Source organism: Macaca mulatta, chromosome 10 (genome assembly GCF_049350105.2).
Source record: "Macaca mulatta isolate MMU2019108-1 chromosome 10, T2T-MMU8v2.0, whole genome shotgun sequence".
Classification (NCBI taxonomy): Eukaryota; Metazoa; Chordata; class Mammalia; order Primates; family Cercopithecidae; genus Macaca; species Macaca mulatta.
In genome coordinates, this window is record NC_133415.1 from 4,859,378 (window position 1) to 4,874,784 (window position 15,407).

Consider the following 15,407-nt stretch of genomic DNA (forward strand, 5'->3'; position numbering starts at 1 on the left):
TCCCAACAGCTGAAAGCAGGAACCCAAACAGATGCTTGCACACCCATGTCCACAGCAGCACCATTCACCCAAGCCAAGAGGTGGCAACAACCCAAGTGCCCGTCCAATCGGTCAATAAGCCCACGCAGAGATGCTCAGCGCCAGTCAGTAAGTCCATGCAGAGATACTCAGTCCCAGTCATAAGCCCATGCAGAGATGTCAGCCCTGGTCAATAAGCCCACACAGACATGCTGAGCCCTGGTCAATAAGCCCACGCAGACATGCTCAGCCCTGGTCAATAAACCCATGCAGACATGCTCAGCCCCGGTCAATAAGCCCACGCAGACATGCTCAGCCCCGGTCAATAAACCCATGCAGACATGCTCAGCCCCGGTCAATAAGCCCATGCAGACATGCTCAGCACTGGTCAATAAGCCCACGCAGACATGCTCAGCACCGGTCAATAAACCCACGCAGACATGCTGAGCACTGGTCAATAAGCCCATGCAGAGATGTCAGCCCTGGTCAATAAGCCCACGAAGAGATGCTCAGCCCCGGCCATAAGCCCACGCAGACATGCTCAGCCCTGGTCAATAAACCCACGCAGACATGCTTAGCCCCGGCCATAAGCCCATGCAGACATGCTCAGCCCCGGTTAATAAGCCCATGCAGAGATGTTCAACCCAGTCATCACCAGGGGAAATGCAAACCAAACCACAAGGGGAGACCCCTTCACACCCATTAGGACGGCCATGATCAAAAACTCAGAAAACAACAAGTGTTGGCGAGGATGGGGAGAAACTGAACCCTTGTACACTGTTGGTGGGGTGTAAAATGGTGCCACTGCTATAAAACACAGTATGGAGGTTCCGCAAACTATGAAAAATAGAACTACCATATGATCCCACAATCCCACTTCTGGGGATACTTAAAAGAACTAAAAGCAAGGTCTCCAAGAGATATTTGCACACCCAGAGGACAATATGACACCAGAACAAGGGCGAACACGGAGGACATTATGTCACCAGAACCCGGGAGAACCCGGAGGACATTATGTCACCAGAACCCGGGAGAACCCGGAGGACATTATGTCACCAGAACCCGGGAGAACCCGGAGGACATTATGTCACCAGAACCCGGGAGAACCCGGAGGACATTATGTCACCAGAACCCGGGAGAACCCGGAGGACATTATGTCACCAGAACCCGGGAGAACCCGGAGGACATTATGTCACCAGAACCTGGGCGAACCCGGAGGACATTATGTCGCCAGAACCCAGGCAAACCCAGAGGACATTATGGCGCCAGAACCTGGGAGAACCCAGAGGACATTATGTCACCAGAACCAGGAGAACCCGGAGGACATTATGTCACCAGAACCAGGAGAACCTAGAGGACATTATGGCGCCAGAACCCGGGAGAACCCAGAGGACATTATGGCACCAGGACCTGGGTGAACCCAGAGGACAATATGACACCAGAACCCGGGCGAACCCGGAGGACAATATGGCACCAGAACCTGGTTGAACCCAGAGGACATTATGGCACCAGAACCTGGGCAAACCCAGAGGACGTTATGGCGCCAGAACCTGGGCGAACCCAGAGGACAATATGACACCAGAACCCGGGTGAACCCGGAGGACATTATGTCACCAAAACCCGGGCGAACCCAGAGGACGTTATGGCGCCAGAACCTGGGCGAACCCAGAGGACATTCTGCTCTGTGAAAGGAGGAAGTCATAAATAGACAGACACTGTGAGATTCCACTTATCTGCAGTCCCCAAAGGAGTGAAATGCACAGAGACAGGAAGTGGATTGGGGGGTGTCAGGCTGGGGAGAGGCTCTGGAGAGTCAGTGCTCCGTGGGTGTGGAGTTTCGGTTGCGGAAGATCAAACGTTCTGGGGATGAATGGTAGTGACGGTTGCAGAACAGTGTGAATGTGTTTAATGCCACTAAATGCCACACTCAGAAATGGTTAAGATGGTACATTGTGTTATGTCTATTTTACCACCATTTATACAGAGAGAGAGAGAAAACCAATCCTCTCTTTGAAAATCTACAAATTGAATGTAATTTCCCTCAAAAGAAAAACAACAGATTTTAGAAGAACCAAGACAATCTGGATCTAAGGTTTATAGGGAAAAATAAACAAGCCAAATAGCCAGGAAAATCCTGAAAAGCCAGATTGATGGGGGGAGGCCAGCCCGCCAGCCCTGCCACGCAAACGCAATGGGGCAGCAGCCGTGTTCGAAGCATGTTAATGGTGCATGAACAGACAACAGAGCCATGAGAAGGTACAAAAACAGACTCAGACCCAATTGTGGTAAGAGGCATTTTAATAGGAGGGCATGAGATAAATCACTCCACCAACCACGTTGGGACATCTAGGAAGCTACCTAGAAAAAGATAAGGCTGGCTCCATACCTCACACCTTCCCAAAATAAATTCAAATTAGACCAAAGATTTGAATGCAGAACAGGGAAAGCACGAATGTAGCAAAGGTGGGCCTGGAGGGGCACTCATAACCTTGGGACTGAATAAGGTCTGTCCCAGCGAGACACGGAACACAATAAAAGAGAAGATACATTATGTTAAAAACAAATGTTTGCAAGGCAAAAACCTCCATAAGCAGTCAGACATAAATGATAATGTGGGGAAAAAAACATTTCAACACACATCACGAAGGATTCATTTGCTTGCCATGGATAAACATTCCAATAGAAAAATGGACAAGAGGCCAGGTGTGGTGGATCACGTCTGTAATCCCAGCACTTCGGTAGGCCAAGGCAGGCAGATAGCGAGGTCAGGAGTTCGAGACCAGTCTGGCCAACATGGTGAAACTCCATCTCTACTAAAAATACAAAAAGTAGCCAGGTGTGGCGATCCGCGCCTGTAGGCCCAGCTATTCAGGAGGCTGAGGCAGAAGAATTGCTTGAACCCAAGAGGCGGAGGTTGCAATGAGTCGAGATTGCGCCACTGCACTCCAGCCTGGGAGACAGAGACTCTGTCTCAAAAAAAAAGAAAAAAAAAAGAGAAAAATGGACAAAAGATGAAGTAAAAACAAACAGCTCTTAAACATATGAAAAGATGATTAACCTTCACTTATGAGAGAAACACAATTTTTTTTTTTGAGACAAAGTCTCGCTCTGTCGCCCAGGCTGGAGTGCAGTGGTACAATCACAGCTGATCGCAATCTCGACCTCCCAGGCTCAGTGATCCTCCTGCCTCAGCCTCCCGAGTTGCTGAGACTACAGGTGCACGCCACCATGCCCGGCTACTTTTTGTACTTTTTGTAAAGACAGGGTTTTGCCATGTTACCCAGGCTGGTCCCAAACTCCTGGACAACAGGATCTCCCAAAGTGTTGGGGTTACAGGTATCAGTCACCGTGTTCAGCTGATAATACAAACTAAACTGCCTTGAGAAACCACTTCCTCAAAAGACTGGCAAAGAGGCACAGCATGTGGGTGTGGGGTCTGGGGACACAGGCTCTGTCCTACGTGGAGAGTGGCATGGAGGGCAATTCTGCAATATCCAACAAAACGGCGCTTTAACTTCCGGAAAGCTCTCTGAGTCTCTCACACACACGATGGCGGCAGGGCAAGGCCATCTCCCAGCAGCATCATTTTCATGACAGCAAAATGGCTGGACCCACCCACGTGGGGACAGTCCACGGCGCAGCCCCACAGCCTCGCAAGGAGCGAGGACCCCGGTGCGCCACCACGGAGAGCACACCGCCGACGCAGCCCCTCGCCAGCATGTGCCTGGCCATGTGTCTATGGAAACGAGGAGGAGGAGAGGAGAAAAAAGACAAAGATAGAAGAGTGCCCAGGAGCTGCCCAGGAAAGGCTGGCGTGGAAGCAGGACCGACCGACGGAGGCCTCTGAAGATAGGAACTGGGGGCTGAAGCCATCAGGAGCCTTGATCCATGGTGAGTTCGGAATCCTGAAAGCATCAACTATTCTATAGTAAACTAAATTTTTTAACTTAAAAAAAAAGTTTTTTTAGAGACAAGGTCTTGCTCTGTCACCCAGGCTGGAGTGCAGTGGCATAAGCACAGCTCACTGCAACCTTGAACTCCTGGGCTTCAGGAATCCTCCCACTTCAGTCACCCAAGTAGCCAGGGCTACAGGTGTGAGCCACCACGCCAGGCTAATTTTTTTTTTTTTTTTTCTGAGACAGAGTCTCGCTCTTATTGCCCAGGCTGGAGTGCAGTGGTGCGATCTCACCTCACTGTAACCTCCGCCTCTCAGGTTCAAGTGATTCTCCTGCCTCAGCCTCCCGAGTGGCTGAGATCACAGGCACGTGCCACCACGCCTGGCTAATTTTTGTATTTTTAGTAGAGATGGGGTTTCACAGTGTTGGCCAGGCTGGTCTTGAACTCCTGACCTCAGGTGATCCCCCTGCCTTGGCCTCCCTCCCAAAGTGCTGGGATTACAGGCGTGAACCACCACACCTGGTCTAATTTTTTAATTAAATTAAAAATTTTAATAAGAAAAATTAAAATAAAAACAAAAAAACCGAAACACCCTAGTTCACATGGCAGAGAATCTTGCCTAAGACCTAAACCAGAGGTTCTGAAAGTGTAGCCCAGGAACCCTAGGGATTCCTTTCGGGGGACTCACAAGATCAAAACTATTCCAGTGATAACCCGAAAATGCTGCTCGTCTTTCCCACACTTGCCCCCTGGCAGCTGCATGGTGTGATGCGGCGGCCAACGGGTCACAGAAGACAAGGTGAGCCAGCTGTCTCCTGACTAATGAGACCCCGAGGAGAGCAGCAAAATGTTGGCACCTCTCTTCACCACTAATTCTTTTTTTAGCAGTGATTTTTTTTTTTTTTTTTTTTTTTTTTTTGAGACAGAGTCTTGCTCTGTAAGCCAAGCTGGAGTGCAGTGGTACAATCTCGGCTCACTGCAACCTCCACCTCCCAGATTCAAGTGATTCTCTTGCCTCAGACTCCCGAGTAGCTGGGACTATAGGCACCTGCCACCATGTCTGGCTAATTTTTGTATTTTTAGTAGAGACAGGGTTTCACCATATTGGCCAAGCTGGTCTTGAACTCCTGACCTTGTGATCCGCCCGCCTCGGCCTCCCAAAGTGCTGGGATTACAGGTGTGAGCCACTGCACCTGGCCCCGAGTAGTGATTTTTTTAAAAAGAAAGACATGCTATTTATGTTAACATGTAATCGATTTATACTTGCATATTTCAGTAAATTAATAAATCTTTTTAAATTTCTTAGTTTTGACTTTTTTTTTTTTTTTTTTTTTTTTTTTTTTTTTGAGATGGAGTCTCGCTCTGTCGCCCGGGCTGGAGTGCAGTGGCCGGATCTCAGCTCACTGCAAGGTCCGCCTCCCGGGTTCTCGCCATTCTCCTGCCTCAGCCTCCCGAGTAGCTGGGACTACAGGCGCCCGCCACCTTGCCCGGCTAGTTGCTTTTTTTTTTTTTTTTTTTGAGACGGAGTCTCACGCTGTTGCCCAGGCTGGAGTGCAGTGGCGCGATCTCGGCTCACTGCAAGCTCCGCCTCCTGGGTTCACGCCATTCTCCTGCCTCAGCCTCCTGAGTAGCTAGGACTACAGGCGCCCGCCACCGCGCCCGGCTAATTTTTTGTATTTTTAGTAGAGACGGGGTTTCACTGTGGTCTCGATCTCCTGACCTTGTGATCCGCCCGACTCGGCCTCCCAAAGTGCTGGGATTACAGGCTTGAGCCACCGCGCCCGGCACTAGTTTCTTTTTTTTTTATTTTTTAGTAGAGACGGGGTTTTACCGTGTTAGCCAGGATGGTCTCGATCTCCTGACCTCGTGATCCACCCGTCTCGGCCTGCCAAAGTGCTGGGATTACAGGTTTGAGCCACCGCGCCCGGCCAGTTTTGACTTCTAATAGCGAGTAGCAATGAATACACCCCACAGGCACAAAGACTCACCAGTGTCCTCCATCACTTGAGGCTGTAAGGGGCTCTGCGACCTGGGCTTAGCACCTGAGTGTACAGGATGCACCTGCCGCCTTGCTCCGCTGTCTCCTCCATGCCTGCCTGTGCACTGTCTATGCTTCCCCCACTCAGCATTCCCGTCCCTCTTTTGGTAAGGACCCTGCTCTCCACCGGAAATGACCCATCCCGTGGTGAGGGGCTGCCAGTCACATGCTCTGTCTCATCACGGGAATGAAGCCACAAGGGAAGTAGGAGGAGGCATGGAGGGTGAAAAAGCACCACGTCAAAGGAGGGGGAGACCAGCGACCCAGCCAGAGCACCCCAGGCAGCTCCACATCGCGGGCCCCTGGCCCCAAGCTGGCAAAGCTCCCCTCCGCTTAAGCGAATCTGTGGGGGCCCCTTTCTATTTTGCATGCTGTCTCTGCTGGGGCTTTGGGAGACCCTCAGCAGTGGCCCACGTCCCACCACTGGAACAGGGTGACAGCTCCAGGTGACAGCTGCAGGCACTGGTCACAGGCAGGTGATTCTCTCACAGGAGGGCACAGGTGTCACCGGCCTTTAGAAATCAAGGCATAAAACAGTCGATTCCCAAGACAGACACCTCGGGAAGAATACTTTTATGACGAAAAGACTCTTCCACTCTCCACAGGACCCTTTGACAAATAACCAGCAAGCTTCCTGGTGGCTTTCAGGTAAGGTCAGATTCGCAGTCATCCACTCTGCAGACAATCCTACGGGGAGAAAGTGCCGCTGGTGGCGAGACACACATGGGATTCTCACTGACTCATGACTAAGGAGTCCCCACGCGGGGAAAGCCTTCCGACGGTCACTTTTCTGCAAAAGCAGTCACACCTCACAACACGCCTTTGCTCCAGCAACAGCAAACATGGAACTCGTGGGCACGTAGGGCCATGATGCTCCATGGTGCTGACTTCAATCTCCATCTTCCAGACAGAACCAAGATGCTCATTTCAGAGGATGGAGCTAATACGTTAAATGCAGGTTGCTAGGTAATTTTTCACTAGGTAATTTTAATTCTCAAAAAAGTCAGCGTCAGCCAGGCATGGTGGCTCACGCCTGTAATCCCAGCACTTTGGGAGGCTGAGGCGGGTGGGTCACCTGAGGTCAGGAGTTCGAGATCAGCCTGGCCAACAGGGTGAAACCCCATCTCTACCAGAAATACAACAATACAAAAACTAGCCCGGCGTGGTGGCAGGAGCCTGTAATCCCAGCTACTCAGGAGGCTGAGGCAGGAGAATCACTTGAACCCGGGAGGCAGAGGTTGCAGTGAGCCAAGATCATGACACTGCACTCCAGCCTGGGGGACAAGAGTAAGCCTCTGTCTAAAAAAAAAAAAAAAAAAAAAAAAAAGTATCTAAAAGCACAACTATGAAACGACCAGCTCAAGCTCTGAAAAGCCACAAGCCATCTGCAAATTGCGAAACTGACAACGCAAGCAATCTCACACACAGGCCCTGCCCGTGCCCAGGACAGCCCAACAGCAGAAATATCTGGGCCCCCCATTGGTCCCATCTGTTGACAAAGGTTCCAAAAATCTACTTCTTGTGTGCCAGGGATTCTGTCAAGGTCTTGATTCTGTCTAGGATGTCCTGATCCGACCCTCCATCTCTGTCACTGCCTCTGTGACAGACAGTTCCCTGGGACCCACATCCTCCTCTGGGGGTGCTGCACGGCACTGAGCTGGTGGGCACCAGAGGCCACCAGAAGAGCTCACAGCCCTGCCACCCCCACCCTGGCCCTCTGGGTGTGGGGCGGCTCCTGTCTCTCGCGTTACCCTTTTCCCATGCATCTCCCCTCCTGGTTCCCCTTCTTTCAGCCCCAGCCTGAAACCCACCACGCAGCTGCTAAGGGTGCTCTCCAGACAAGGCCAGCTCCGCCCTTCCCCGCTGGCCCGCACGGGTTTGAGGACTTGACTCGCAGCGTCAGCTCCTAGTTCTGATTTCAGATATGTTTGCCCCTCGAGGAGCCTGGAGCTGTACCACAGGCCTTGTCTGACCTCAGGGTCTCCCCACCTTCTCAACAAGCTCCTTCCTCCAAGCAGACCCCCACATACCTCAACTAACCGGAAGCTACCACCTAGACCCACGGGTGAGCTAGGAGCCGGCAGTCAGCAAATCACAGCAAATCAAGCCACTAACCAACCAGCACTGCTTTTCTACAAAGTGGGAGAGAAAGCAACTTAGGGGCCTCCAGGCCAGGACTCATCCCGGACAAGGTCTTACGGCTTGCACAATTAGAATCCTCTGGCAACAAACACCGAGGTGCAAATGACAAGTCCATCCACCCTTCCCTCTTGCTCTCCATTTCACAGGCACTCCCTCCCCTCCACTTATCAGAGCAGCAAAAGACACCCAAACATCTCGCTCGAATTCTCATTAAATTTTCACCAAAACAACGCCACCCAGCCAGGTGCAGTGGCTCATACCTGTAATTCCATCCCTTTGGGAGGCTGAGGTGGGCAGATCACTTGAGGCCACGAGTTTGAGACCAGCCTGGCCAACATGGAGAAACCCCATCTCTACTAAAAATAGAAAGAATTAGCCGGGCGTGGTGGCATGCACTTGTAATCCCAGCTACTCAGGAGGCTGAGGCACAGAAATCACTTGAACCCAGGAGGTGGAGGTTGCAGTGAGCTGGGATTGTGCGACTGCACTCCAGATTGGGTGACAGAGCAAGACTATCTCAAAAACAAAACAAAACAAAAGGCCACCAATGCCAAAACCTAATGGACTAAAAAAATGCAACTAACCAGAACATGCTACCTTGTACAGTGTTCTAAAGGCAAGTTCTACCAGCAGATAATGGTAAAAACAAAACAAAACCTACATGTCACCTAAACTTGCCCCGAGAAGGCAACTTGCAAATCAAACTGTACCTGTTTTTGTCCTAATTAAAACCATACCCAAGGCCAGGCACAGTGGCTCACGCCTGTAATCCCAGCACTTTGGGAGGCTGAGACGGGCGGATCACGAGGCCAGGAGATCAAGACTATCCCGGCTAACATGGTGGAACCTCGTCTCTACTAAAAATACAAAAAATTAGCCGCGCGTGGTGGCGGGCGCCTGTGATCCCACCTACTCGGGAGGCTGAGGCAGGAGAATGGCGTGAACCTGGGAGGCGGAGCTTGCAGTGAGCCAAGATGGCACCACTGCACTCCAACCTGGGCGACAGAGCGAGACTCCATCTCAAAAAAATAAATAAAATAAAATAAAATAAAATATAAATAAAACCATGCCAGAAAATGCCCTGAAACTTGAGCAAGAGAGACAGGAGAGGGAACTACCACCCAATGAAGTTTCTCTGGATCTAAAGAAGATTCCAACTCACCACATCATCTTGTCCCCATACGCCTTTGGGGGCTTCATAGCATTTTCTCCTTGGGGAAACCTTACCTCCTAAATGTCAAACTCAAACAAACCCCCTTTAAAATAGCCTTGCTCAGCAGCATGCCTCCTGCCAGGAGGGACACAGGGCACTGAGCAGGAGCTGGTCTGTATGCCACCTCCAGAGCCCACACTTGGCACCTGCAAGGCTCCAGCAGCCAAGGAAACTTCTCACTCCTGCTGAGCCACTTTACAGCCCTCCACGTCAAGGGACCCAAAGGTCTGGCTGCATATTCCCAGGGGAGGGCAGGACTTATTGAAAGCAGGCGTGGAGACTGGCTTAACCAGTCGAGCAGGTTGACGGACGGATGAACGCTGAGAAGGGTGGCTCCGGATTCCACCTGGAGGCAGCAGTTGAGCCAGCCCTGCAGCCATCCAAGCTCCGCAAAGGAGTGGAGGTCTCAGTGACAGGTGGAAAAAAGGCCCCAAGAGGACAAAAGAATGCTGCTTTTAAAGCCTAATCTCGGCGGGGCATGGTGGCTCACACCTGTAATCCCAGCACTTTGGGAAACTGAGGCCAGTGGATTACCTGAGGTCAGGAATTCAAGACCAGCCTGGCCAACATGGTGAAATCCCACCTCTACTAAAAATACAAAAATTAACTGGGTGTGGTGGCATGCACCTGTAGTCCCACCTACTCAGGAGGCTGAGGCAGGAGAATCATTTGAACTCGGGGGGGTGGAGATTGCAGTGAACTGAGATTGTGAGATCGTGCCACTGCACTCCAGCCTGGGCAACAGAACACATGAGACTTCGTCTCAAAAAAAAAAAAAAAAGAAAAAAGAAAAAAAAGAAAAAAAAGGCTAATCTCTAAATTCCAAAAGGAAACATGATTCTATCAACTGGTTCAACTGAGAAGAGAAAGACCATTCAAGCCCCCTGCCAAGCACTCAACAACCCAGGGGGCACGGGCACCCACCCACAGAGGGTTGGTGACAAAGACTTTGGGCCTGTGGCCAGATGGCCCTGGAGTCCCTGCAGGACCCTGCAGAAAGGGCCGCCAGTGACATCTGTCATCCTGGCCACACTTACGTCTGTGGAAACTGATGGCTATCAGCCTCATAAATGTGATTTCACAAGGTAAGACTCCAGCCCTGGATGGCACAAGCCAGCAGCCAGAGTCCCTATCCACGGGAAGCAGGGGGCTGGGCCCAGCTAGTCCTTGTCCTCATGGTCAATCCAGGCAGCAGAGAAACTGCGCCAGGCAGCCCTCTGACCTCCCGTCACGGTGCTGATCCAGAACAATGCACGATGATTCCAACAATGTGTCCACAGAGTGAATTATGAGAAAGTGAACCCATCCTAATACACTGAAGCAACACTTCCAACACAGAGTGCGTCCAGGGTCTGGCTGCCCGTCCCACCAGGATAGCAGATTCTTTCTGACCCTCTGCGAGCCCCTTGGCCAGCACCCACTCCTCAGCCTCCCTGGGTGAGCTGGGAAGGTAGCCAGGGTACAGAAACAGCATTGGGTGTTAAGGCCAGGGACCTGGAGGACCTCGCTTAGTGGCTGGCTCTGAGACCTGGACAAGTCACGTATCACCCTGGTACCTGTCAGACGGGGTGCTCACCTGCCCATGCAGTCACCTGCCTGTGTGGCCTGGGCTTGTGGTTCTCCGGGTGTTTGAATCTTGGTCCCCGCCTGGCTGCAGGGGTCCCTGCGATGATTTGGAGGGGCAACTGGAAAGGGCTGTTCTGGTGGCTGTGGGGGGCGGGGTCAGGCGCTCAGAGGGTTCAGGGCAGGAAGAGGGGACTCCCATGGGTGTGCCCAAAGCCAACCTCACCTAGGGCTGAGCTGCCTTGAGGGGAGCCTGTTTTTCTCTCAAAATGTGGAATCCTCTCACCTCTGTACCCCTGTGTCTCTACTGACCACCAGGCCCAGAACATCAGGGCACCACCTCCCCTATCCAGACACAGGGCCAGGCCCATGGGCTGCAGGATGAGAGTCCTTTGGGTGGGGGACCTTTGTGGCATTACAGGGAGATTCACAACCCAGGAAAATAAAGTCAAAAGAGGCACTATGTCCAGGGGCAGCCAAGTTAAACAACAGTCCCGGTGGCGAATCTCCCCCACGTCCCCACCTGGATTGTTTCAGAACCCTGAGGCGTGGAGACCTGCTGTGTCGCATGGTCTCTATCTGTAGTTAGTTCCCACACCCGCCCTGGGATTGAAAACGTGCCCCTGGCGGGGCATGGTGGCTCACGCCTGTAATCCCAGAACTCTGGGAGGCCAAGGCGGGCAGATCACGAGGTCAGGAGATCGAGACCATCCCGGCTAACACAGTGAAACTCCATCTCTACTAAAAATACAAAAAATTAGCTGGGCATGGTGGCGGGAGCCTGTAGTCCCAGCTACTCAGGAGGCTGAGGCAGGAGAATGGCATGAACCCGTGAGGCGGAGCTTGCAGTGAACCGAGATGGCACCACTGCACTCCAGCCTGGGTGACAGAGCGAGACTCCGTCTCAAAAAAAAAAAAAAAGAAAGAAAACATGCCCCTCTTGGGCACCTGCCACTGACTTCACTTCCCCACCCTGCGTCTCCAGGGGAAGGGCACACTCTCCCCCGGGCCACATGTGGGGCTGGGGTGTGGACCGAACTTCCCTACTGCTTTGCCTCAAGACCAGACCACACAGTCCACAGGAGTTGGGCATGGCAGCTACCTTGGTTTCGGAGCACTGCACTCAGAGCAGCAGAAACAAACCTGGGTGCATTCAGAAGGCCCAGGTCCCGATGCACTGGTTACCAGCAGCGGACACAGGCGTGGCAAACCACAGACAACAAGAGTGCTGGCTGGGCCGGAGCCACTCCAAACCGCTTCAGAACATGTGGGGCGCCCTTCCCGACCGCCGGCCCCAGCTCCCCGTGCTGCCCCCTCCCCACTGGGCTTGCAGGGCAGCAACCCTCCCCTCCCTCCTAGGAGATGCCAACTCGCCCGGGACCAGGACAGCCCCAGCCTCTATCTCCAGTCCGGCCCCCCTAGCGCCCCAGGGCAGGACAGATGCCAGGGCCAACTGTCCCGAAACCAAGCTCCGCTTTACCCCGGACATCTCTGTACCCGAAGCCTCCTGAAACACCTGCCCCTCCAACCAGAGGTCCCTCACCACCCACACAGGCAATGCCCCTTCCTCTACCAAGGGCCCCACAGAAGGCCAGGAGCCTCCCCCTACCCCAGCCCTCCTCTGGCCGCTGTCCCCACCACCCCACAAATGCCAAGGATCCCTGAACACACCTGGCACCTCACACCCATGTACTTGCATTCCTGCCCTGGCCTAGAATGCTCTTTATCATCACCCACCCCACCCACCCCACCCGCCCACTTCCACCTGTCCTTCCACAAAAACAGGGGCAGGGAGGAGGGGCCCGCCAGGCAGGTATGGCCTGTGGGCAGAGCTACAGCAGGGGACAGTGTGGACTCAGGCAGGGAAGGGAGAGCACAGGACACACAGAGCTGGGGCAGGAGCCGGGCCTGGGGCAGCTGGGGAGGGGCTGGTGGGATGCTGGGTATCAAGGCTGGCTTCTGCTTGATGGTTAGCCCAGAGGGTCCCATTACATTACTAAAAATAATGAAAATATGGCCGGGTGCGGTGGCTCACGCCTATAATCCCAGCACTTTGGAAGGCCAAGGCGGGCGGATCACCTGAGGTCAGGAGTTCAAGACCAGTCTGGCCAACATGGTGAAACCCCGTCTCTACTAAAAAAAAAAACAAAAATTAGCCCAGCGTGGAGGTGCACACCTGTAATCCTAGCTACTCAGGAGGCTGAAGCAGGAGAATCACTTGAACCCAGGAGGCAGAGGCTGCAGTAAGCTGAGATCCCACCACTGCACTCCAGCCTGGGTGACTGAGCGAGACTCCATCTCAAAATAATAAATAAAAATAATGAAAATAGACAAAAGAGGACGATGCACAGACCCCCAGTAGCAGCACAGACCCCAGGCCAAGGACGCATCCCATTCTATGCCCCGGAAGCCCAAATGATGAAAAGGGGAAGAAGACTCGGCCCACAAGGCTCCTCCCTTAGAAGGCTGCCCCCACACTGAACGTCGGCTATGGGAAAGACACTTAACGCAACGCTGGCCCACCCCTGCCTGCCCGCCAGGGGACTCTTGGTAGGCCCTGCGGCAGGAGTTGGGGGGGGTGTCCCACCTGCCCTCCCTGTGCGGCAGGCCCAGTGGAGAAGAGGCACTCAGAGACCACCTGCCAAATGCTCAAGAACAACGTCCCTTTCCATGTCCAGATGCAGAAACTGGGATGTCTCTCAGAAACGCCCCGCCTGCGACAAGGGCCACCCGCAAGGAATCTTCTGCTTAACATGAGGTTCTGGGGAGAAGGAACCAGGCAAGGGAGAATCCCGTGATGGTTCATCAGGCCTCAAAGTCAGAACTTACGACCTTTTAAACGTTTCAGTACGACTTACCTTTCTGCTACTGGTAAAGGGGAAAGGTCTGCAAATCAAATAACAGTAAACAAGGATTCGATGTTACTTAAGCAAACACGTTATTCTCAAGTATTCGAGAACGGTGTGGATAAAACCAATTCCTTTTATGTTTTTGTTCAAATGCTTTCTTTTTTGAAAGCCCGCATGCAGAGTTCTAATTTAGGTTATGTTGGTGAACAAAAATAATCACAATGTGGGGTTTGTCTCTTCTAATTATACAGAATTTAGGACAAAATATTCATGTAAGTGATTCTGGAATACTTTATAAATAGGTCATATAGGCTCTTTTTATTGCCAAAATTCTTGAAACTCAGTGCAGCAGAGTCACTGTCTCCATGTGGAACTGAAAGCAAGGCAGGCAGCCAGCATCCCCTCCACGATGCCGGCCACAAATCAGCCAACGCCGGGGTTTTTAAAGCCCCTCGCGGAGCTGATCACCATACAGGTGGGCCACAGAATTCCGAGACTCTCGGGAGAGAAGTCCTGCTTCTGCAGGCACAGAGGATGTGGTTCCTCCCTGATGCAGTCGGAACAGTGAAAACATTCAGGAGAGAAACGGAATCAAGCCCCTCCCAGCTGTGAATAACTGAGTTCACCACACAGCCACAGTGGGGCTTCCTCACCTTCCTCACCATGACTCAGTGCAAACAACTCACTTCATTCTTTTTTTTTTTTTTTTTTGAAACAGGGTCTCCTCCCTCTGTTTTCCCAGGCTGGCTCCAAACGCCTGGGCTCCATGGATCCTTCCTCCTTAGCCTCGCAAAGAGGTGGGACCACAGGCACACGCCACTGCACCCAGCTCCGCTGTTTTTAATCATACAATTAAGCAGTAATTATTTAAAAATACACACTTGCGCAACTTAAAAGAACCACACTTATTTGTCAATTAAGTCAGCTGGGCTGGTGGCAGTGGCAGTGGGCCTCATTCCCTGGGGCACTCTGGGGGTGTAACCCTATGGGGACTGTGCCCCATCTGTGGCACCACCTAACCCGAGCCCCAGTGGCCCTGCTGAGCTGGGCCTCAGGATGGGGTCTCGACTCCAGTGACATCAACCAACTCTCCTGGAACGTGCCGTGATGCCCTTGACAGGTGTGGGGACCTGGGGGTGAGAGGGACGGCCTTGCTTCGTGCAGCTTGCAGGCACAGGAGGGGACACACCAGTCCTGGGCTAGGCCCTAATGTCCCATTGATGCCATGGACGCTTTCTGACTGTCCCTGGGCACGGCTAACTGAGGGGTGCGGGGGGTGACCTTTCTGGGGTTTTTTTTTTTTTGAGACAGAGTCTTGCTCTATCACCCAGGCTGGAGTGCAGTGGCTTAATCTCAGCTCACTGCAACCTCCGCCCCCTGAGTTCAAGCGATTCTCATGCCTCAACCTCCGGAGTAGCTGGGATTACAGGCGCCCGCCACCATGCCTGGCTAATTTTTATTTTCAGTAGAGATGGGGTTTTGCCATGTTGGCCAGGCTGGTCTTGAACTCCTGACCTCAGGTGATCCACCTGCCTCGGCCTCCCAAAGTGCTGGGATTCCAGGCGTGAGCCACTGCGCCCAGCCCAGGGGTGGCCTTTCTGAGGGGTGCAACCTAGGACTTCAGCAATGTCCGCTGGCCTCTGCCTCATGGAGCTTCAGTAAATTCGTCCAAATGAATTCGGTAAAT

The 15,407-nt window shown here is 52.6% G+C and overlaps 1 protein-coding gene across 27 annotated transcripts in view; it reads right to left on the reverse strand.

Annotated features, from left to right (window-relative positions):
• GRAMD4 (GRAM domain containing 4) overlaps positions 1 to 15,407 on the reverse strand; it is a 153,063-nt gene that overhangs the window by 121,707 nt on the left and 15,949 nt on the right. For 8 of the 27 annotated variants that reach the window (XM_077949313.1, XM_077949298.1, XM_077949291.1 and 5 more), the window contains exon 1: positions 9,258 to 9,418. The exons of 17 other annotated variants lie outside the window; for them this stretch is intronic. In XM_077949313.1, coding sequence (XP_077805439.1) covers positions 9,258 to 9,295 — 38 coding nt within the window. In that variant the 5' untranslated portion in view covers positions 9,296 to 9,418. Of the gene's footprint in view, positions 1 to 5,903; positions 6,098 to 9,257; positions 9,419 to 15,407 lie in introns of those variants that run through there. 2 more of the 27 variants (XM_077949296.1, XM_077949311.1) reach the window with 2 other exon arrangements.